Consider the following 23,795-nt stretch of genomic DNA (forward strand, 5'->3'; position numbering starts at 1 on the left):
ATAATAATATATATAAAGGGACCACGCCCTTTTGCTGCGCACTCTGTAACCTTATCCAGAGCAGCAGCAGCGGCAGCAGCTTCAAATTGTTATATACGTGCTGGCTGTGCTGTGTGCTCTCTCTATACATATGTCGATATATCGACAAGCAGCATATATAGCGCCCGAATGTCTACAGTAGTATAAAGATATACAGCAGTGCTCAGTCTATATAGGAACGATATATATACGCGGCTATATACGTGAATGCTGTGTCGGCGGATATTGCTGCGCTGCGGCTCCACACCACTTCCCTTTCGCAACTCTGCGCGCAAACTCCCGGAATAAATAATATAATATATATCTGTGATGAAAGTAGTATATACATAAATATAAAAATGGCTGCTATCTATAATATATAAAATAAAGTAAAAGTAAAAGAAACGGCGATGAAAATGTAACAACTCTGAAAGTTGCTATGTTATGTTCTATCCTATACGCTCAGAGAAGAATAAGAAGAATAGAATAGAAGTGAATAGAAGCATCAGGGAGAGGCGCTATATAGAGTTTCAGCCGCGGGAACTCTATATAGCGCGTCTGTCCACGTTCTCATCCATATTGGATATGGTTCCCATGCCTGTGGCACAATCTCTGGGCTACACATTGTATACAACGCCCAGCGACGACGACGACGATGACGACGTCCTATAGACATTCAATCTATAAACATCCATGTAAGTATAGACGCATCACGCCGGGGACTATGTGTGTTCTCCCCCTCCAAGAAAAGAGACGATATTATTAGGCCTATATATATAAAATATATATTTCAAAAATATATAGAGAGAGGATCTCAATAAGTCTTGATGTCTGCTGCTGCAGTCTATATGTTATATATATGTATATATATAAAGATCAATCATGATTTCGCCGCTGCATAAATAATGTAGACGAATATAACCAAGAAATTTGTGCCGTCACTCTCTTTTGATGTTTGGCACAGCAGCAGACGAGAGAGAGAGCGATGCTGATTGAAAATCTTATTAATCATTTTCTTTGTAGCCCTGCTGTGACTATAGTATATACACAGAGCGCACATGCATGCAGACTTTTTAGCGACCTATTTTCTATATTGTTGTATATATATAACACACTAGATATCAGTCGAAGCAATCACAGCACAACTATAGGCCTATTATCTAAATAGCAGTGCCGACAAATAGATATGTATAGGCTATAGGCCAAGCTAATGGTGCTGCTTTCCAGCTAGGCGGCAATATATTTATAGATATAGGGCGCGGTCGATATTATGTAACATACCGAATATCAAAGATTTTCATTTCATGTTTTTATTTGAAGCGCGGGAGCGAAAAAATCAAAAATCAAAAAATATAACAGACGCGCATTTGCATAAATAGAAAAACCACAGCACTCAGCTCTAATAGATGTTATATACCCACGAGTGCGTGTATACTCGATCGAATCGAACGAGACTGGAATATATCTATATATATTTCACATCAAAGAAATACCGTCACATGTGTGCTGAGTCCTGCGTGAACAGCATATAAGGGTTGGAGAGGGTTTATCAAGAGGAAACGAGGAGGAAATCAAAAGAGGTCATATAGGTTCAGCCTTTTTATTTCCATTCGCGGTGCTGGGGTCTAAATAGCAAACTCAATTTCCTTCATCATTTCCTATTCTATCGTATATTCTATATAGAGCCAAGGTCTATAGTATAATGTATAGATATCAATTTTGAACGATATTATATCTAATATATAGTCCTATAGGCCGCTGCCTATATATAGCCTAGCTACAATCATTTGAATACAAATTAATAATAGATCCCGGCTCTAAAAAAAATATATCTAAAAGTCTCCGACGACAACGAGAAAATGAGCAGCAGCGTCTAAATACATAATAATGAAATTGCTCAGCGCGTGATGAAATATTAAAAACTGAATAAACGAGAAGTTCCTTCATCTATATTATAAATATATAAATAGCACCAGCAGCATCAGCAGCATCGTATAGGCTATAATATATTTTTAAATAGAAATAGAAATAATCGCACAAGCCCTGCCCCCTTTTGGCGGCGTGGCGATCGCTTATTGTCAACTCCCACCCGGCGCGATCGCTGCTGCTGCTGTGTGCTGAGCTCTCGGGTTGCAGCAACTGAGCAGACGCACCGCCGCCAGATAGATGAAAAGGCAAGAAATTTGTTTGTCTCTCTCTCTCTCTCGTTCTAGTATATATGTACACTGTGCCAGATATATTATTATATAAAAGCAAGCGGTGGTGGGACTTTTGAGCGCAGACGGAACGGGCCAGCCGATCCGGACGGACCTCCGCGCATTCGATCCAGCAGCACCCAACATCATTTCGATTAATTATTATTACATCATCCGGCCATCAACGACGAATTCCATTTTGTAGGCCTAACTACACACACAGCAGCAGCCATTCTCTACTAAAAGTTGAATTAGGACATCACATCATTTGAAATTGATTTTGTGTCATCGGTGTGATCATTTGTGTGACCCCGCCCGCGAAATCCAAAGAGAAAAAGTGTCAAAACTATTGGCGGGTTTTTTGAATCCCCAAAAGAAAAAAAAGAAGAAAAAAGGAAAAAAAAAATGGCGACCGGGAATGGCGGTAATGCAATCGCCGGAAGTGCGGCCGGAAGCGGTCTCAACACTAGCAGCAGCAGTAGCGGAGGTGCTGCCGGAGGACTCTTCCCGTCCATTGTGGAGTTGAACGTGGGCGGCGTCCACTACACGACGACTTTGTCGACTTTGACCAAAGATCCCGACTCGCTGCTGGGCCAAATGTTTTCGGGCCGTTGGCGTCCTGGCGGCGTCAGTCCCGCCGGACCGCCGCCGCCCGTTCTGCGGGACTCGAAGGGCAAGTACTTTATCGACCGTGACGGAGTTCTCTTCCGCTACACGCTCGACTTCCTGCGCAACCAGAAACTGACTCTGCCCGAGAACTTTCACGAGTGCGAGCGGCTCAAACAGGAGGCCGACTACTTCCAGATGGCCGAGATGAAGTCCACCCTGCTGGCCACCACCAGCGGACTCAACTCGTCCTCGGCCCGTCTATTGCCCGCCTCCTCCTCGCCCGACGCTCTCAATCCCGCCGACGATCTACTGGCCGGCGATGGAATCGTCTCCCCGACCATCGTTCCCGAATTGGCCGTCGTTCTACCGCGCTCGTCCGGCTACATCACCGTCGGCTACCGCGGGACGTTCGCCTTTGGTCGCGACGGGCTGGCCGACGTCAAGTTCCGCAAACTCTCGCGCATTTTGGTGTGCGGGCGGGTGGCCCTGTGCCGCGAAGTGTTTGGCGAGACGCTGAACGAGTCGCGGGACCCCGATCGCGGGGCCAGCGACCGCTACTCTTGCCGATTCTTCCTCAAGCACACCTTCCTCGAGCAGGCGTTCGACATGCTGCAAGAGGCCGGCTTCCATTGCGTCGCCTCCTGCGGATCGGGAACGGCCTCGGCCGGCACCGACATCAAACCCGGAATGGACTCGGAGGAGAATCGCTGGAATCATTACAATGAATTCGTTTTCGTCCGGCGTTGATTTGCTGATCGATTGATTTATGAAGATATTATATTCTATTCTCATCTCTTTTTTATTTGTTATTATTTATCAATTATATATTAGATTATTATATATTATGATTTATGCGCTGTGTGTGCTGTGAAATGTTCGCCATCACTGTTGTATGAAGAACAAATAACCAACCATCTCTTTCAACATTATTGAAAAGAAATAATGAAGAACAATAATTGAACAACTGAATTATATAATACTGAACCAAAATCCCATCAGCATCAGGTTGCGGTTGTATAAAACATGAAATAATTCAAATTCCAGTCATGAATCATCTCTAATAATATCGAATTTTTCGTCTCTCTCTCTCTCTCTCTCTCTCTCTCTCGTTAAATATTTGTTTTGTTTCATTCATTATTATTATTATTATATTATGATAAATAATCTATTATACAATAGTTGATTCTTCCCCCCTCTCCTTCCAATCAGCAGGTCAATCTCATTATTATTCAATAAATGATTTGAATTCCATCATTTCTTTACATCCTATATATTATAATTCAGTCCTCCATCAGAATATAATCGTAGTAGGATAGATTTGGACAAGGATCATCAGCGACGGTTTGAATCAACATTCCCCAGCATATATTCCATTACAAATGATGCCATTCGTTGTTTCTATAATATAGGCCTATACGTGCTGTGCTACAATTCTATCAAATTATATCTATAGGCCTATACAATTCGCGGTTATATATTTCAGATGATGTTCAAACACACACGCACACGATCCGCCCTGCTGTCATTTGCCTATTATTCCGCACATCATACAGCAGGGCGTGAAAAAAGAGAAAAAAGAAATAAAACACACATCGACAGAATTGGATTACAACAGCACAAATTTTGTTATTCCTTTCCCAAAAAACTAAATTTGAGTTATTATATAATTCTTATATTGTTTTATTATTCTCTCCCGTTTTTGAATTCATTAACCCCCTTTTCTTATACATATATATATGCTGGCTCTCCCAAAAAATCTTGATATATCCAACTAATATTATTTAGCACTTCTATAATATATATAGGATGACAAAGTGGAAAGAAACTGAATAAATAAAAGAAAAGACGATCCAAACAACATCATCAAAACAATTGCTGTGTATTTGCGTAATACTATACGTGCATGACGTTTGTAAATCTTTTACATCTACACACAGACAGACAGACAGCACTATATCTGCACCGCGTTCATTATAGATATATCTCTCTCTAATTCTCTACACAAAGACAGACAAGAACAACATAATAGGTTAGCATATGCTGTGCTGGATATACATATACTATAAATATATTTCCGATAATCGCGCTGTGTGATGTCGACATATTGCGTCTATACATTTTATCCAGCAAACATCTTTGAATTGATGTGTTTTCTTGTCTAACGTAAATACTAACTATATACACACACTATAAACAGCAGGACACACAGCACACACAGACAAAAGGGGGATAGAGAGAGATTCTCTGCTGCTGCTCTCTGGGTGGGCATCACGTGCCATATATTCGGGCGCTATACGTATAGGCACTGGGCGAACTGCTGTTTATTGATCGGGCAAGCGAATCGAAGAGGAAAAAAGGGGGAGAAAAAGACAAACAAAACTCTATAGAGTTGGAGTGAACGAGCTGTGGGCATAAACGACGACGACAAAAGACTTTTGGTGCGCAGAGAGAGAATAGCATTATTATCAGGGGCCGGGGAAATGCAATAAAGGCCAATATATATATATATGTATGCTGCTGTGTGTGTGTATAGGCAGCAATTTGTAATATCTATATAATATTTGATCCAATTACAAGTTATTATATGCATTGCAGCGATCCAGAACACGCAGGAAATGTGATTAGATTCATCCTACCGCGCTTTATAGATACATTTAATAACATTTCTTATATTTCTTGATTGCATTAGAGAAGCTGCGGTGGTTAATAGATGGTAAACGAGTGCGTTATTGCTGCTTGACTGATGGGACATTTTTAAAAGGATACAGAACAAACAGTTTCTCGTCAATTAGTTTCCTGTTGTTCTGATAACATTCAAGATTTCTACTTATTAGGCAAAGATGATGGGAAATTTTCAAAGAATATGCAAATTCTCTAGAGAGTTTATTATATAGGTTGATGGGCCTTGTGTATAGCCTACACATTAATACACTTTATATAAGATCGATAAACATGCTATATATAGGCTCTTATGAATATTATTATCAGCATGATTTCCAACGTAAATCATGTTGGCCTGTCTACATCATGATCAACGATTATGGATAATACGCTGGTCACCACAGCCGACCAGCACCAGCACACAACCCAGCGCTCACTCTAAATAAAGACAACATAATCAGCCTATAATATTCAACAGGGGATGGACGGCGACGACGGCGAGTCATATTGATCAAACGTGTCTTTTTTTCTCAACAAAGATCATCATCTATAAATGACATCATTGAACGAATAAATATATTACACAAGCTATAGGCCTACATCTATCAAAAGAGCAAAAGCAAAAGATTTTCTTCTTTTTTGTTCTCAAATTCCTTAGTGGCGCTTGTATATGTAAGACAATAGCATCACGCCAGAAACTAGTTGGCTGGAATATACACATTCTATATTATTAACAAGGATGCCCCCCAATCTCTTGATATGTTTTGAGATCTAGTCGCTATATGATGTACGCAGCCCGCCCCTTCCTTTTCATACATGTATAATATACATATGAATATAGAGCGTCAAACCACACAAATAGTAATAATAATACATCGCGAGAAACGCCCGCAAACCTTGGATGCACAAGGATCGTAGAATATATGTGCAGCTTTTGATACGCTCCCGTCACCCGCCCAAAAAGTTTTCGACAGCACACACAAGCAAAGCAGCAGCACAAAGTAAACACATCTCTTATTTATATAGCAGGCGACTGCTATATATGCTCTAAAGAGAGAGAGAGATGTGTCGTTATTTTATTGATATCAAAATCGCCAAGGTCACCAATGGCGTACAGATGGCGCTGCCTGTCACGTGGTGTGAGAGAGTAGTATTGCAACTGTCGCTAATGATTGGTTTGTTTGTCTATTAGGCTACACGTCCTTATACATGGTAGGCCTATAGAGCTAAGAGCTACTATAGCCTACACAATCAAAAGAAGAAAGAAATCGAATGGGAAAGTTTGCGCTACTGGTGCACAGTATATTCTAATCGGATAGTAGCGTGCTGATTATCCACACAATATTTCAGAGCTTTCTTCACCGTTAATTAAAAGCCATATAGCTGCTTTGTTTTGTTTGTTTTGCTGTGTTTTATAATATTATGCTGCTGCTGCTTTTGGGTTATATATCCTATATATACAGAAACTGTACCTAATGTACACCAAAGTGCGGCAGCAAGTTGACTTTCCGCTTTAATTGATGAACCCAAAGTTTTGCTGTTAGGGCTTTGTGTATATATGTAACTTTCGACACAGGCGACAATTAGCAGGTCCAGCACAACAAACACTTCATCGAGGAGAGCTTTTGGCTTGGTTGTTGTAGCTATTTCAATCCATTGATGTATCTCTGCACGTCAGAGGACACCAGCACGACGACGACATACACTTGTTGCCATAACATTTCTTCCGTTTGATTTAGAATTTATATATATTTCAGCATCGAGTCTTATTCTCTCTCTATATATTATTGGCTGCTGCTTTCTATAAATGAACAAAGGGGATACGCCTGCATATAGTACAGACCTGTAGGCCTATAGTTATTACAAGGTTGTTTCCTCGATAAATATAATAATCGACTTTTGTAATGCAGTGTTGCTATATTTCCCAGTCGGCTGTCTATATATATAATACGTGATGCTGCTCTGCTGCTGGTGTGTGCGGTTCCTCTATAGCTGCTCTGTTGTTGCCTTTTCTATTCTTATTGTATTACAGCAACAGCAGGAAGAGCAGCAGCAGAGAACTATTCTACTTCCATATAGATACAGCAGGAGAGGGGCCATATATTGCTTATATATATCTATCCGTATATTGGCGTGTGAGTCTAGTCCTATTGGACTGAGTATAGAGCTCGTGATTCACGATGTATAGGGAGTCGGGAGCGACTGAAGGCCGTAGATAACGTGCCCGAATCGATGTTGCACCAGCAGCAGCAGCAGCAGCTATATAGTGAAATAGTCTTGTGCTCACAGCTGCATGTGATGTGCAACACTGCTCCTTGTTTGTTGTTGGACCGAATTTCCTGCACATCAGAGCTGCCCATCGGCACCACCAGTAATATAGGCTACTGGAACTCTTCTTTTTCTCTCCCTCTCTATCTGGGGCGACGAATTTATTATAGTATAAGTGCAAAGGTATATATTTATATGTGTACAGGACTAATATGTGTGGAGATAAACAACAATTTATGGATAACTTGAAAAGACGTTTAGCTTAAAAAATGGAGGGGGGATATACGTTTGGATGCACACAGATCTTTGGCTGGCTGCTGATGTATATAGTTGTAGGCTATATATATAAGTTGTGTCAACACAGCCATGCATGAAGTACAAATAAAAACAGCTCTCGTTTGTACAGCAAAGAGCCAGTCATCTTTGAAAGTGTTTACCGATGCGCATGCATATGCTATAGCCAGCCAGCAGCTAGCAGCAGCTCTATTTAGAAATGTGCTGTACATGTGTGTGCTGAATAGACGTTTCACACATCACCAACGAGCTAGAAGTCCATTATACACGCTCCTGCTGCTGGCTAAATATATAATATATAGATTATAAAAGCCTCTTTTCAACATATTATACTATTTCCGTGTTTTATTAGACACATATAAAACGTTTATAGATATATAAATATACAGGCAGCCAGCAGCAGGAATTCGCAATATCATTCATGTACAGGCCTATATAGTCTACGTATATTAAAAGAGTAGGGACCATTTAATAAATCTCCAAAGTTGTGTTTCATATAAGACGACATGTATAGGATATCTATATAGGAATGCAATTATAAAATATCGACGACTGCTTATATGCACGTATGAGAGAGGCGGACTAAACAGGGTGCGCGTGTTCTCTTTGATGATGACTCAACTTTTTATGCATGTCGGAATGCTCATCTACAGCACGTCGTTTTCACAGCTATTGAAAGCCCCATCATCAAACTATATGCCGCCTCTGAAATATATATTGTATAGCCTAGGAAATAAAAATCTATATACACCAGCACTCTTAGTATTTGTCGTGTATATTTATTGATTTAACACTTTCTATATATTAGTTTTCTTATAATATTTCTAGCTGCATAGCCGAAAGGCTTCATTCACAGTGACATTTACACAGTAGAAGACAGAGTTCAGCTACTTTGATTGGCCCAGTATATTCAAATATTAATAACGTTTCAAGTTCAACGGGTTCGGGGGATGTTTAACTATCTAATATATATATAACATTCACGCCGAACAATATAGAACATATAATGTTTGACAGCAAATAACATACCAGAGAGCTTTATATACATAGGCCCAATATTTATAGACATTCACGTCATCATCAGCAGTACTATATGTATATGACGACTGATGTTGTTATATAGGTGGGCGTGCTGAGTTTCGATGACGAGGTGACCCAACAAGTTTTTTCACATTCGAGCTCGCCGAAAGTTCGAGGGGGACGGCCAACTTATTCGTTCGTGATGCGTGCCAACTCTTTTAGATATTATATAGTCCTACATATAGTATTACTAAATATATACGTGCATGTGTGTCTAGGCCTATATATTATATAGAGGAGCATCAGCTCTGCACGCAAACTAGACAGAGAAATCAATAGATATATACTGTAGGCAAGCGAGCGTCATTTATGCACACCAAATAAGAATTTATATATAATATAGCCTACTGTAAGAAATAAAGGGGTAATATAGTTAGTAAATAATAAGAAATAGATTTGATGTGATCGTGTTGCTGCTGATCCAGCCTATATTTCATTTGTATATAGTAGCCTATATACATCTGCTTTATAATATTATAGTGCTGGTGGTATTTAGCTCTCATCATCAATTGGCCGGGTTCTGGGCAGCTATATAGCAGTTCAGCAGCAGCCCAAGAAAGAAAGAAAAAGATGTGACAGCTCAATATAATAAATACAGCAGAGGCTCTGCAACAAAAGGGACATTATTTGATGGAGATGAAGCAGCAGCACAGTAGGAGGGGGAAGGCCTATATAATAATAAGAAGAACACACACACACACATATATATAGCCCCAATGAGACGTCAGAGGCTGACAGGCCGTTATCGCCTGCTGACGTGCAGCCATCAGCCATCCATGCACAGCAGCAGCCAAGCTCTTTCGTGATGTATATAATAGAATAAAGGAGAGAACCCTGGCCGGCAGCAGCAGCATCTATATACGCCCGCGTCAGTCTTATTGTATAAACATAGACTCTGCATGGCCCGCGTATAGTATTATTATTATATCTCTCAAAAAAGAAAAGAAAAAAACAACTAAATATATAATGCAGCAATCAAGTCGATTCAGCACAACTATAATCGATCATCTGCTTCTGCCTCTGTGTGTGTGTATAAAGGAATTAATAGGAAATCTATTTCTTGTTTCATACAGACGTCATGCTGAAATGCGCTTTTGCTGCCTGCCATGATGGATCTGTACATCTAGCAGCTTGTCTATAATACACAACAGCAGTGCAGTTTCCCATGTACATCGCACTCGGCTCTGCTGCTGCTCTCCATCCGCCGCCATATATATCCCATGGCAACATCGCGGGCTGTAGGCCCAACTATTACATCATCGCTGATGTGTGTCGCTAGATATTTATTTGTTGCGGCTCTTATATATACGTATACAGTTTGATCTATACACGTTATACACACTAAATATAATGAATCGTATCATCCATCTAAACTTTGTCGACTGTCGCCTGCTGCACCGCCCTCTCTGCTGCTGCTGCTGTCCTATATATACAACATTTATATATTCCTCGATGTGTTTGTTTTCGAGCTATTCATCAAAGCTCCTGTCACGCTATTTGTTATCAACCCTTTCTCTTTTTGAAAAAAAAAAACACATTTTTTAGATATTTTGTATAAATATGGCATTGCTGTGGTCATCCATTTCTCGATTCAACAGCGGCGGCCACCCCGCGAAATAATGTTGGACCCGATGGACTGACTCTTTTTCCCTTGTATTATTTTTACAAATATTTATGGATGTATATGTGTATAGTACTTTTTTTCAAAAGGCAATATATAACATAGAGTGAAGCTATATCACGTGCCTGGCGGATGAAATTCCACTGTGCGTATACAGGCGGCAGCTTATCGGACCACACAATTTTCAATAAAAATAAAGGCGGAAAAGTCTGTGTACATAAAACGTGAATATCTAATTCAATCTTTTCCGTGTTTGTTTTTCTGTTTTTTTTTTTACAGAGATTTGCTGGCACCATTCTTGACGTGTATTGACTGGCAAATCGATATGCAAAACAGCGCAATGTCCACTTTAATATCAAAAGAGGAAAAAAATCAACAACCAAAAATTCAGCAGTTTTCTCAATAAAAATACGTGGAATTGCATTATGCACCGGAGGATGAATTGAATATATGTATAAGCTATGCCGCGTTGTATGACAGCACTTTTTGCGAATATTTTTCTCGATCGAAACCAAAGACAAAAGCATAATATATTTATTTTTATTTTGAAAAAGAGAAAGAGAGCGTTGGAGCCAGCCAGCGAAAATCAATAACGTCTATACTATAGTATATATGTAGGATAACGTGTGCTGCTGGCAGCAGACGTGTCACTGTGTGCCATCACGCACGATGCATTTTAAAATGCATCGCAACGAATTCAATCTTGTATTTTTATCATTTTTGTAGAATCGTATAAAATTGCAACTTTTTAATTTGTACAGAAAAATGAGAGAGGGCGGCTGTACTATATTCTATATAAGCTAAATGTGGTCTGTATAATTTATTTGCTAATGATGTTTCACGCTATTGTGGTTGCGCTTATTTTTGTGGGGGTGGGGTTACCATGAAAAGTGGGACGACATTTCAGAATGTTCGGTTCAACAACCATCGGACACGACAACCAAAGTTGTTTTTCTTTTTTTTTAATATTTGAATTACGCGCGCGGGGGGGGGGATATAATATTTATGTGATCTAATCCTTTTTGGCTGTTGTAAGGAAGAACGTGAATATTTAACCCCCCTGTTTGAAAAAAAAGAAGCGCCAAATCGGGACGATTCATTCAAACGTATTAAGGATAATATAGACCCATCGTATTTACATTTTGGGCGTGGGCGCAGCAGCTCTATATATTACATTTACTCGGTCGCCGTGGCAACGTGTATACTTGTAATAAAGGAAGTTGCAAAGAAATATCACCGGAAAAAAAATAAATAAAGTTTATTTCATCGCCTTCCAAAGAGTTTCAAAAAAGAAAAAGTTTTCCTCATCAGATATAAAATATTTCATCACTGGAAAGAAAAAGAAAAATTTAAGTGATCAATACGACGTCAACTTCCAAAATATTTCCATATATAAAATTAATTAATAAAAAAAAAGCTTCCGGAAAGAAAAATAATAAGCTAAAAACAAATAAAAACAGTTGATTTATATGTAGGCAGTGGAATTATTGGTCCGTGAAATTCTATACCTATTTGTTTTATAATATTTCATTTGGGTATCAGCTGTTGGGCATATTATATATAGGCCTAGGCCGTTATATGATTAGATTTGGTGGTAGTAGGGGGGGGGGGGGTGCCATGTTGGCGTCACGATGAAACCTGAAACGCGGGAGCGGGACGGTCGTCGTCGTCATTATTGCCGGACCCGTTAGAGCAAACACAACGACGACGACGATCTAATTCATTATATATATCTGTCCACGCGGTATAATAAGTGTTCTAGTAGAGTACAGTATAGTCTAGTATTAGACCAGTCTCTCTCTCTCTCTTCTTATTATTATTAGATATATGTGAATTAATACATGAAAGAATGATGGCCGGCGTTCTATGGTGGCCGGTCGACGGGTCCCTTTTAATTAGCAAAAACACTTAGCTACGATGATGTGATTAGTTAGATTGCTACTCCTGCTCCTACATTTATAGAACGTCAAATGTCTTTCTCTCTCTCTCTCTCTCTCTGCCGTGTGTGTGTATAATACCTACTACTCTACTACTACTGCTCCCTTTTCGTTTGAAATTTAATGTACACGCGCGCTTTGTGTGATGGTGGGCCGGGGGGGATATTCACTGTCGCTTTTATGACCAAAAAGAAAATCTAGTTAAAATATTCACACAAAATATGCGGTAAAAAATTGAATTTTTTAAAATTGAATTTCAATCTGGGAGATGTAGTTAGAAGAGGCTTCTCGTCGATTGTTTATATGACCACAGGGCAAAACAACATCGAAGAATGACACATGAGTTGCTTTTCTTTTTCGGATAAAACTTTGTTTGGTTAGCCAGCTAAAATAAGAGTTTCAGAGGTTTATGAAATAGTTCATGGGTACACACGTTTGTGCTAGCCGAAACTTTTGGAGTGCCCCAGGGCTGGATGAAAGCGTGAACAATTAGTGGTGAGTGTTTTGTTCGGTGGTGGCCACAGACGAACGTCTCTAGGGGCCAACAAGTATCACACTGTCCGCATCTACTCGTGCAAAGAAAACGAAACAAGTCGAGTTGTTGCTGTTGCGTATTGATATTTGGCTTCCATGGAATCCTATCGCCACAGCGGGACCGCTGGGTCGGGTGACTCATCGTCTCGCCGTTACCAGCAGCTCCCCACCAGATCTGATCCTGTTCAACAACCTGCTGTTGCTGGATCGTCTGGTGTCAGGCTGGCAACAGGAACGAGAGATCCAGCAATGTTGTTGGTCGGTCCAAGGGGCAGCTCCAGTTCCTCTTCAGCCACCACCACCGATTACTCGGACAGCTGTTCCAGCTCGGATTGCAGCTCCACTTCATCTTGGAGGTATAATTAATTAAATTCTCTAGGCTTGTTTGTGCATCCTTGATTGGTAAATCTATTCCTTTACCTTCATTAACAAAACAACTATTCAGTTCCGAGAGCATCCCAGAATGGGAGTCTCACATAGACGCAGAAGGGGAGCTCTTTTACATCGAGTTCAGCAGCAACCTGCAAGTGCCAACCCCGACAACAGACACAGCCTGCAGACAACCCAGTGCAGAGGACCGACAAGAAGTTTTGAAGAAAAAGAAGAAAAAGAAAAGTAAAAAAGGCCCCATTTTTCTAACAGACAAGAAAGAAGAAAATAAGGACGAGCTGGAAAACTTTTCCTTTTTTCCTTTGTCCTTTATTCAAACTTTCCTTTGAATGTGTCATCATCACAGGTCGTCTGAGTCGCCTGTTGAAAAGGAGAGCAGTCAGTAATGGCAATAATAAAGGAGGGTCCTCTGCCGGAGGCAACGAAATGGCCTCGTGCGAGAGCCCCGGCGTTTATTTGCCGACAGAAGCCCAACGTTCGCCTGCAGATGACTGGTCTGATTGGACCTCATTCACCCTAGAACTGGAAGTTCATCCGACCACTGGAGCGGACGGCAGCTCGTTAAGGTATATCTCTCTTCCCCCCCCCCCTATCGATACCATCCGGGCAGGGTTTATTTTTCCTTTTGTCTTGAGCACACACACACCGGCCTATGTGCCCGGATCCCATTTTCTAGCGTTTTGTTGTAATTACAAGCTTTATCTTATAGCAGCGGCAGCACCGGCAGACGGAACAAGGGACCGAATCATCTGTGCGAGACTTTACTGGGATTCGTGCCAGGTGTCACACAATCGGTCGACTGGCACGGCGAAGTCTCGTTGAGGCAGAGGGTCATTGTCGACAAACTCACGCCCGGAGGCCCACTTCACCAAGGATTCGCTCACGTACAGCAAGGTTTGAGATTAAACTTCTTTTTCTTTTTACATCTTGATTGGAGTTTAATCGCCCCCTTTTTTATTGTTGGTCGCCCTTGGCAACCGTTTTCAAACATTGATCAATCGTTTGACGTGTTTGTTGGTTTCCTTTTTTTTTTCCCGTTCCAGGTGATTGGCTGGAGAAACTCAACGGTCAGAACGTGACTCACAGAGATTTGAACGATATTTTATCCTCCATCAATTCCCGTGAAATTGTAAGTCTCCAAAATGGATTATTAATTTTGAACGATCCCGCGGGATCCATTTTTTTTTCTCCTATTTTGAAAAAAAAAAAGTTGCAGTCGATAAAACTTATCTTCGGTCGGTTGTTGTTGTTGTTGTTGTGGCTGTTACTTTTGGAGCCAAATGTGGACGATTTAGATGCCGCCGGATCGTTTGGCTGGCATTCGCCGACAAGCGTGAAAAGTTGCCATGAACTCTTCGTCCGTTCAGTTGAGTGCAAGAGCAATTCGCCCGAGGGGGGGAAACCGTTTCCCTCCGGCTTTCCATTCGCTCTTGTAATCTGTGAAAAGAAATATGAGGTCGGAAGGACATTAACGCCTGGGCGGGGAAAAAATAAAATAAAAAGTTCCAGCCGATCGTTTCAATTTGTTCAAGTCGGTCCTGAACGATTCATCAAAATGCCACGAAACAAACACGTCGATTGATTTCTAGCCAACCCACTACCGGTCGTTCAAATGTGTTAATGTCTCGAGGGCAGCGCGCTAAGTAATTTTGGCGTCGAGACTGGCCAGCGCCAGAGTTTCAAGTTGTTGATCAAGAACTTGCCACTTTTCTATAAAAGTCGGTGGTGACAACCCGTCGTGAAACTTCACTCTACCAAGATGACGTCGAACCCAAGTCCCCCCCCGACCGAAAGGATGTGTGTGTGTGGTTTGCGTGTTAAAACGCGTGGGGTGGGAGTTGTGTGGATCGATAATTCCGCACGCAAATGGGGGGGAGAAGCGCTTGAATTTGCAGTTGAATTTCTTCTTCTCTCCTTAGTAGACATCCGAGACAGCAGAAAAGGCAGTCGACCATTTGCCCCGATTGAAGTCGACTGACTCTCTCGTCATCTCTCTTCGTTGATTGGTTCTCTGACGACAGATATATTTTTACCTCCCTATTTTCCTTGATGGCGGGGATGGAGCTAGAGAGAAAATGCTGTCGTTCCAATTCCCAACGACGAATCGGGCGGTTATGAGCGACGGTCTTTTATTATTTTATTCCCTTCTCGGGATGTTAGAAGGGTGAATTTGCATATTCAGCACGGTGGCTGGGAACATGTATTAGCGAGTTACATGGCAGGAGCAGACCCCCCTTTTCCACCCGATAATGTCCCGTTTGATTTGAGCGATTCATCGAACCGTCAAGTCGCAAGATGACGAGGAAATGAGCTCATTGATTTTCCTTGCAAATTATTCAATTCATTTTTCATTAATTTCTGTTTGCTTTTTTAATTAGGTCGAGTTGAACTTTAGGAGGAGACCCACATCCAACGACAACCGCAATCAGGTAATAATACATTTTTATTCCTTTTAGGTTCATTTCTTTTTCTTTTTTTACTTTCGTGAGGGATTCGGGACTAGGAGGTAGAGACCCCTTTTAAGCCGTGATTGATCGGATTCCGGGACTACACTCTTCTTATTTTTTTGTCTTCTTCTTCTTAGTATAAATGCGACGCAGCCAATTTGCGATTCAATCACGAGCCCCGGGATTTTTGTCTTTTGGCCCCTCCCAAACAAAGGAACAGATAGGAGCGAAAGGGAAATGATGAGAAGAAAGAGAGAGACGCCCACCCCATAATAATGGGCTGTAAACGTATACACAGGTCGCCCTTATTAATACGTTTATCAAATAATAAAAAAAAGAAGAAATGAATCCCTCCGCCGTTCGTTCGTTTTTTTCCCCCCGGTTAAATCCCGACTGGGGGAGTAAGGAGCCATATAGCCTTGGCTTCGTATGCTATATTGAGCCGAGAGCTCCTTTCGTCGTCAACCAAGTTTTGTTGTTATTGGGGGGGGGGGGGGGAAGGCGCGGATGAAATGAGTCATTAACAGCTAGGAGGCGGCCGATGGGGTTGGACCAAAAGAAAAACGTGTTTTTTATTTGCAACGAGGCAATCGACCGTGATCCGTCGATAAGCTCCTCGTGACAACAGAAAGGGAGGAGGCGAGCGGGATGTATCAATATCTTTTTTTGGGGTTGGGCAGGAAATGTCTTATCTTTTTTGGGCGGCCGAAAACAACCCCCGAAAAAATGTTTCGTGGCCCTTCGCGGTAAGAAAATGGAAGTTAAACCAAGTTACACAATTTCCTCTTCTTTTTTTGTTGCCGCCCAACGAAATCGATCGATAATGTAATTAGATTTGGGTTCGTGTTGTGGAGGAGGAGGGGGTTCTGTGATTAGGGCCAACCGACTACTAGACTAGACTATAGACTCTGGTGCAATAATGAAGAAAAAGCTAACCGGAAAATCTCGTTTGATTTAACATTGGTTTTCTTTGGGGTTGGGTTGGTGGAAGGGGTTTTTCCCGCCAGTGAATATGTGTCAGCGTTACGTTACATTACTTGTAACCATTCCCCCCGAGCGGGGAGTCTAAAATTCTTTTCTCTTTTTTTTCTCTAAAATAAATATATTTTTAAGGATTAGGTGGAAGAAAAGGGACGTGGGGGAGATGGGGCGACGCCGATGGCGTTGTTGGGTTAGGATATAGGCGTCGTTTGTTGTTGTTGTCGCTGTTGTGTAAGCATTAGTTCTTATGTGTGTAAGAATAATATACTAAGATGCGAATGTTGCCGTTGGCGGGACTCTGAAGATCCCGGGGCCCAGACAAGAGATAACAACAAAAAAAGTCGACTCCTTGCTTGCAAGCAGCAACTAGCAACTCGGTGGGAGTCTCGAGGAGCTCTGGGAGTTATTGATCCCATCCCTTTTGCCTCCTCCCACTTCGCACCAGGAGCTCCTGAAAGAGAAAAGAAAAAGAAACTTTATTTCTTTTCTTTTCCTTCTTGTCTGAGAGTTGTACGGCTCCTATTTTTTTTCTTTTTTCTCGCCCAGAATGGGCTCCTATTTTCTCTCCATCGGAATAACACAGAGACACAAATCTCGCGAGAATCTCACACTCTCTCTTTTAAAATCCTCCGGCTCTCATCCGCCCGATGGGCCGAGAAGAAGGAGGAATAGTCTGTTTCATTTCGTCGGCGGGTGGAAATAAAAAAAGAAAAACGGAAAAAGTCGAAGGAGCAGCAGCTCCTTGAGAGATTTGCAGCGACGACAACGTGACACGATGGCCAATTCAGATACGTTAGGAACCTGGCTCCTAACACGAGCAAACAAAGTCTATTTTTCTTTTTCTTTTTTTCCTTCTGCGAAATGATGCACGTGGATGTACACTGTGTCGGAATGAGACATGTAGATCCTCCCCTCTATCGTCCAGGAGAGTCAGGAGCCCCCTTCCTTTTTTCTTCTTCTTGTTGTTGCTGTCATCTTAGGAGCGTAGATAGGGTTGCATTCGTTTCTCCTTTGCTTCTGCGAAGTCACTCCTATTATATCCGAGTATAACGCGACGGATGGACTTCGTTAGTTACTTTCTCCTGGCGGCTGTTTCTCTCCAACACATGATCCACTTGAGTATTTATGCCATTTGCTGTTTGTTGTTGTTTCAGGAGCCGAGTGGAGGTAACGGCGGCGAGACTCCTGCGCCTCCTCACGGCATTTTCTTGCTCAGTCAGGAGAATGTGACTGAAGCCTCGGCCGAGACGGCAGACATCCTTTACCAGAGCAGCAGCAACACCAACCGAGGAGGAGGAGGAGGAGGAGGAGGTACAGACACGAGCAACGGGATTGATCCGTTGCTCAAATGGCGTGGCGCCATCGTCACGCTGGCTCACTTGATGCCACAACTGACGGGCTCTGCCCCACCATCTTGGTAAGTCGTCCCCAGGCTGCTGCCGTGATCAAGAAAACGGACAAGAACCCAGACAACACACACATTCATGCGCCTTCCCTCCTTTGTTTCGTGTCAATTTACAATATTAAGAGGGGGGATCCTAATGAATGTTAGTTGCGTATTGCGTGTCCAGGAGAAAGAAGACAAAAACAACCCAAAAGTGGAAGGTAGTTTGGGGTTTTTTTTTTTTTTTTTGGCTCCTGTTTTGGGCTCCTTGGGAACAAAAGAAACGGTCGATTCATTATTCTCATGTCCCGCCGAACCCAAGGAGCTCAAGATCCTTCGCGCTTTTGAGAAAACTGAGTTCGTGACCGGAACTGTCAAATATGTTTATATGGATGTGTGAGGAGGCGCGCCCACCGCCCTCCTTACGTTGTGTGTGTGTGTCGTTCTCTCCTCTTGGCCGGGGTTCGTCACGTAGTGAGAAACGATGATCAAGGGAGAAGCTCATCAAAAACATGTCCCGCATACCAAAGTGGAAAAGCCCTGCTGCCATATGCCACAGGGGGGGCTCCTTTTTTGTTTTGTTTTTTTTAAATTTCCTCCTGACTTTAATGTTTTAACTTTTCTTGTATTTGATGTTTTTCTTTCTTTCTTTCTATTTGGTTAAATCAAATGTTTGATTTTCTTCGTGATGTATTGCAGTTCGACTGTTATCCTCGACGGAATGATCGTCCATCTCGTTTACATCGTCGAAGGATCCGTCCTATTCCTCATCGGAGCTCCTTCCATTTGGTTAATCTCTCTCTCTATTTTTCTTTTCTTTCTTTTTTAACATTTTCTTTTTAAAATGATGTGCACTCAAGCGCCTCTGGCGTCAATTCCTATTTTTTTTATTATTTAGGAGCCGGCGGTTTTATTGATTCCCCCCTTTTTTTTCTCTTTTTAAAATTTCTTTATTTAACCAGGTGTAGTCGCATCGAGCTGCAGATGACGGCCAAACAGCTGGCGTCGCTATTCCGTTTCCAGTATGGCTCCATCCGCAGGTTTCTGTTTGGAAATTTTATTTTGTCGAGTCAATTGGAACGACGACGCCGATCGATTTCACATTTGTTTTTGAATTTTTATATTAAAAATAAAAAAGGGCATTGACTGAACCGCGACTGGCTGGCGAAATCCGTCGCATGGTCGACTCTCTCTTCAATTGGCTCCAGCAAGGAGCCGGCGCTAGGAGCGTCGGAAATGCATCGACCGTTAGCCCCGGGGGCAGTAACGACATGAGCCGGCCATTCAATCGACTCTCCAACTACTTCGTCACCTGCGGCCAATGGCTCCCGCTACCTCCCGAAAGTCACGTAACGATCCATCTATCCATCCAGTCGTAAATTGATGATTGATTGCACCCCCAACTCTCTTTTTTTTTTCTTTCTTTCCAACCCAAATGTGTGTACCGTGTGCAGCTGGACGTGACGTTAACTCTCAACCAAATGGAAGCCATCGATTACGAGGACTGGGTAAGAAGGCAGAGAGCTGAGCAATGTGTGCAACCAGAAAAGAATATGACGACATTCGCCCCCCTCCTCGATAGCAAATCTATGGCGCTTGTCACATACTCTGAATAGAAGAATAACGAGTCCGATTGAAAAAAAGACAGACTCACTTTTCTGTCCTTTTTTTCCCTTTCTTTCACAATGTCGATCGACCGGATTAGATTATTAGACATTTATTTGGCTCACTGTGTGTAACCTTTTTCTCTACTATTTGTGATTTGTGGGCGCAGGATGAAGAGTCAATCAGCATTCAACGATGCGCTACCATCACCGGATCGGCCGTGTATTGTCAGGTTGGGTGGATCATTGGATATAATATCATTTGTCCTTTTTTTTTTCTTCTTCTTCGTCCGTCCGTCCTTGTTAACTTCCCACAGTTGGACATTATTCAAGCGTTGTGTGTTTACTTCACTGCAGGGTTATCTGGTGGCTTCGACAATGGCAGCCAAGCGACTGGAAGAGATCGGCACTTTTCTCAAGTGGAACCAGATCTTGGAGATGAGCCATCGCCGTCGATTGAGCAGCTTGATTATCTGGCGCCAAGTGTTCCCAGAGTCTGAAGATGCTGGAAATCGATCCTTTCTTGTCGTCGTCGGATCGGTGGGGCTCTCTCTCTCATTAGATAGTCAAGACGGACTCGAGGATTACATTTCTTGAAATGATGATGATTATTTTTCCCTTTTTTCTTTTAGGGTCACATTCTCGTTGTTGCTCTACTAGAGTCGGGAGGCGTTACCCAATCGTAATTTGATTTTTTCTTTACGGTTCTTTTATACCTTGTTTGCCCGTCGATAAATCTCGATTGATTTTTCAGGTGGGATCATTATCCAGATACTTTTCTCATTGAAGAAATGCAGTTTTTCCTGCAGGAATTGCAGTATCTCGACCTAGAAACGACCTGCAATCAAATGTAATTTTTTTAAATAAATTAAGTTATAATTAAATTTGGAATGAAGAAAACAATTGAATAATTCCCTTTTGCGATCGTCACAGATTGAACGGACCGCAGAATCCGGCCCTGGTAACGAATCTCAGCCAAATCTCTGAATGTTCAACGCCGATATCTTCGTCACCCGAGTCGGAAATGCCGACCTTTAGGTACTTCCGTTGTTTTATATCATCGCGCTCAGCGACGCCCAGTTGGAAGCTCAGCAGGTACACAGCATTTATTCCTTTTGACTATAAAGACGAATAAAATGCTGTTTGACCTCGCTCGATTTTCTAACAGGAGAAAATTATTTTTGTCTTTTTTCCTTGACATATCCCCCTCCAACTTTCCGCTTTGTTTTTTTGTTTTTTGTTTGATTGCGATTAATAGCATCACTCCTGGGCTCAGGCCTACCATGATCAATTACCTGTCGATGGATTTCGGTACAGGTGTATTCGTCGCCCCGACCATCTTGAACGCTGGAACCAGGTTTATCGATCAATTTCAGAAAACTTGTCTGACGATTCACAATTTATTTCAGCGAACTCTTAAAGCCAAAGTAGGTCGACCCAATACAAATTCAAGTGCCTAGAATTCGATGAAAAACAAATATTGATTTCAACTCGTCCCCGTTTTTTTACTTTTATTTTTTTACAGATGGATTTACAAAGGCCCGATTGGGGTGGCCCTTGGTCTGATAAGAGTTTAGTGGCACTTCAAGAGGTCTCGGTTGTTTTTACAGTCACTGAATCTCCTCCCAGTCCCGGCAGCGGGACGAAATCGACCCCGATGAGCGACAGTTTTTGGGTCACAGGGTGCGGTGATGATTTTTCAACTTCTCATCGATCGATCTAGCAAACCCATTGTAACTTTTCTTTTTTTTTTGTGTGCGCGGGTGTCGGATTTTAATTTTAGGAGGCTGTTTCTATCCCCTGTTCATCGGGAGCTGTTCGTTTGCCACCAAGATGGCGTAGCACAAGATATTTTGGATCTTGCCTTCCATTTAGCATTCGGAGCCGTCCTTTAAAATAGATTTTCCTGGATACTCATCGAATTACTACAAAAAAAATGTGTTTTCCTTTTATAGTGTGCTTGTTATTTATTTTATCCGCATAATGTGTATGCCAGGGGAAGCCTTTCCTTGAACGCGCCTTTCATTTTTCTCCCCAGATGTCGCCACGATCGAATGTTGATTATTTATTTTTTCATGAGATATTGTAATCTGTTGTTTGCTGATATATTTCGAGTTGATGAAAAGTAAAACATAAATCGAATGAAATACGAAAGGTAAATCTCTATCATGTCCCTTTTATCACCGGTTTGTTGTCGTGATAAGAAAATCAGTTATTTGCCCGAGAAGGGTGTCGGGATAACAATCAAGCAAACACGTTCGTAGTTTGCGTGGGCCCAATTATGAGATGGTAGACCTTATGAGATTTGTAAGTTGTTGAATCGACATGGAAATCGATGAAGACTATCTCTTCGATTAACTGATCGATGCACCAATGTTTATAGTCTGCTTCGATGCCATAACTTTTTTAACTTACAATAAAACTCACACTTACATACCAGTTCTGCTGTTTTTTTCTATTTCCATGTAGTCCCAAGCAGGCAAACAAAATGTCTGTGTCTGTTCAACAAATTCTTGCTGATGCCAAACGACTAGCTGGACGCCTGAAAGACCACGACTCCTCTGCAGATTTGCTTCTGTCGCAAGCTCAGGCAATGTTTTGTCAAGTGGATGCCATGAAAGAGGTACACGGTTGGGGGTTGGTGATAGCTTGTGGCAGTAATTTTTTTCAAAGTATTGCTTCTTTTTTAGTACCAAGAAGAATTGGTTGAATTGAACACAGCTGCTCATCAAAGACCACATTTGGATCTCATAGCCAATATTCAGCAAGAAAACCGACAATTGAGAGCTTTAGAAAATGAAAACAAGGAACTCAAGTCAGCTCTTGAAGAGCATCAAAATACTCTTGAGCTTATAATGAGTAAATACAGACAACAAATAAGCCGTCTACTTGAAGCAAGTCACACAGAAAAGAACTTGGTTCATCTTCTCCCAGACACAAGAGTAAATAATACCTAATAATTTATTAATAATCTTACATGGCACGAGATTAATGAATTCCTTATTATGATGGTCTATTCAGAAGGCTGAAGAACAGGCAGAGAAAATCAATGACATGATTGGGGTCATGGAGACAGCTATAAAGTTGGATGACAGTTATGTACAAAAGGAAATTGAACTGTTTTCAAAATTGACAACTGAAAATCGGGTAACCAGAAGAGCTGTTCTGAACGTCTTTTAAATTTTAACGTGTAAATTTCAATAATTTTCATCATTCTTATGCAGGGACTGAAAGAGCTTTTGGACATAGCAAGTCATAACGGATCACTGAGAAACTCTCTTCTGGGTATTAAAAGCGAGGATAAAGAGATCCAAGCTGATGTTTCTTGTTTGAACCCTTGATCTCCAGAAAAACAAAGGAAAATCAAATAGCGTTAAAAAACAAACATACGATAGATTCGTTAATTACGTTCGCAATATATAATTGATTATCTATACCTTAAAATCTGAAGATTCTTCGTCACATGATACTTCTCCTCTATACTTTGTCCTCTACGCTTTCCTGCACGATGTTTCACTTTTATCCCGTGTATTAATTAAAGTTTCAAATAACTCCATAATTTTTTTTTTTTTTGTGTTCTAAAGGAATAACTAGATGTTGCTTGGCTATAGGTTGATTGCAATAAACTCGTGTTTCATGTCGTTGACTCTCCTGCCAGCGTACTCATCTTCCATCCTCACATTTAAAACCTTTTTCAACCCAAGGTCAACAACCCGCAAAGTCCAGGTATGCTCCCTCAACTAATATGTTGTTTAAAATTGTGGTATGTAGT

At 41.5% G+C, this 23,795-nt stretch overlaps 3 protein-coding genes across 6 annotated transcripts; all 3 read left to right on the plus strand.

Annotated features, from left to right (window-relative positions):
* Window positions 1-2,183: 2,183 nt before the first annotated feature.
* Window positions 2,184-4,666, plus strand: LOC124341220 (BTB/POZ domain-containing protein KCTD12-like). The gene has a single exon (XM_046794229.1). It carries the CDS (start codon window positions 2,619-2,621, stop codon window positions 3,567-3,569), a length of 951 nt encoding a protein of 316 aa, XP_046650185.1. The 5' UTR covers window positions 2,184-2,618; the 3' UTR covers window positions 3,570-4,666.
* An 8,317-nt stretch (window positions 4,667-12,983) lies between these two features.
* LOC124340866 (protein inturned-like) lies at window positions 12,984-22,177 on the plus strand. 3 transcript variants are annotated; one of them, XM_046793610.1, is made up of 19 exons: window positions 12,984-13,573; window positions 13,663-13,832; window positions 13,954-14,173; window positions 14,320-14,501; window positions 14,651-14,736; window positions 15,986-16,036; window positions 18,190-18,452; window positions 19,119-19,208; window positions 19,382-19,459; window positions 19,558-19,768; window positions 19,874-19,927; window positions 20,194-20,256; window positions 20,381-20,563; window positions 20,656-20,705; window positions 20,778-20,873; window positions 20,957-21,118; window positions 21,282-21,450; window positions 21,549-21,706; window positions 21,807-22,177. In XM_046793610.1, the coding sequence occupies exons 1-19, from the start codon at window positions 13,314-13,316 to the stop codon at window positions 21,916-21,918; spliced, it is 2,658 nt and encodes an 885-aa protein (XP_046649566.1). In that variant the 5' UTR covers window positions 12,984-13,313; the 3' UTR covers window positions 21,919-22,177. The 3 variants fall into 3 exon arrangements, with proteins under 3 accessions (XP_046649566.1, XP_046649565.1, XP_046649567.1); XM_046793609.1 differs by having other exon boundaries at window positions 12,985-13,573; window positions 14,317-14,501; XM_046793611.1 differs by having other exon boundaries at window positions 12,985-13,573; window positions 14,317-14,501; window positions 20,957-21,061.
* On the plus strand, window positions 22,061-23,664 carry LOC124341309 (FGFR1 oncogene partner 2 homolog). Of its 2 annotated transcripts, none has more exons than XM_046794360.1 (5): window positions 22,061-22,178; window positions 22,493-22,646; window positions 22,714-22,965; window positions 23,045-23,170; window positions 23,248-23,664. In XM_046794360.1, exons 1-5 carry the CDS (start codon window positions 22,165-22,167, stop codon window positions 23,362-23,364), a joined length of 663 nt encoding a protein of 220 aa, XP_046650316.1. In that variant the 5' UTR covers window positions 22,061-22,164; the 3' UTR covers window positions 23,365-23,664. The 2 variants fall into 2 exon arrangements, with proteins under 2 accessions (XP_046650316.1, XP_046650317.1); XM_046794361.1 differs by lacking the exon at window positions 22,061-22,178 and adding an exon at window positions 22,216-22,330.
* The last annotated feature ends 131 nt before the right edge of the window (window positions 23,665-23,795 follow it).

This window comes from Daphnia pulicaria, chromosome 5 (assembly GCF_021234035.1).
Source record: "Daphnia pulicaria isolate SC F1-1A chromosome 5, SC_F0-13Bv2, whole genome shotgun sequence".
NCBI classification, from domain to species: Eukaryota; Metazoa; Arthropoda; class Branchiopoda; order Diplostraca; family Daphniidae; genus Daphnia; species Daphnia pulicaria.

Coding starts and splice junctions, on each gene's coding strand:
- LOC124341220 (XM_046794229.1), top strand. CDS start 2,619: ATGGCGACCGGGAATGGCGGTAATGCAATCGCCGGAAGTGCGGCCGGA.
- LOC124340866 (XM_046793609.1), top strand. CDS start 13,314: ATGGAATCCTATCGCCACAGCGGGACCGCTGGGTCGGGTGACTCATCG. Junction 13,574..13,662: donor AGCTCCACTTCATCTTGGAG/GTATAATTAATT, acceptor ACAACTATTCAG/TTCCGAGAGCATCCCAGAAT. Junction 14,174..14,316: donor GCGGACGGCAGCTCGTTAAG/GTATATCTCTCT, acceptor TTTATCTTATAG/CAGCGGCAGCACCGGCAGAC.
- LOC124341309 (XM_046794360.1), top strand. Junction 22,966..23,044: donor ATCTTCTCCCAGACACAAGA/GTAAATAATACC, acceptor TGGTCTATTCAG/AAGGCTGAAGAACAGGCAGA. Junction 23,171..23,247: donor AATTGACAACTGAAAATCGG/GTAACCAGAAGA, acceptor ATTCTTATGCAG/GGACTGAAAGAGCTTTTGGA.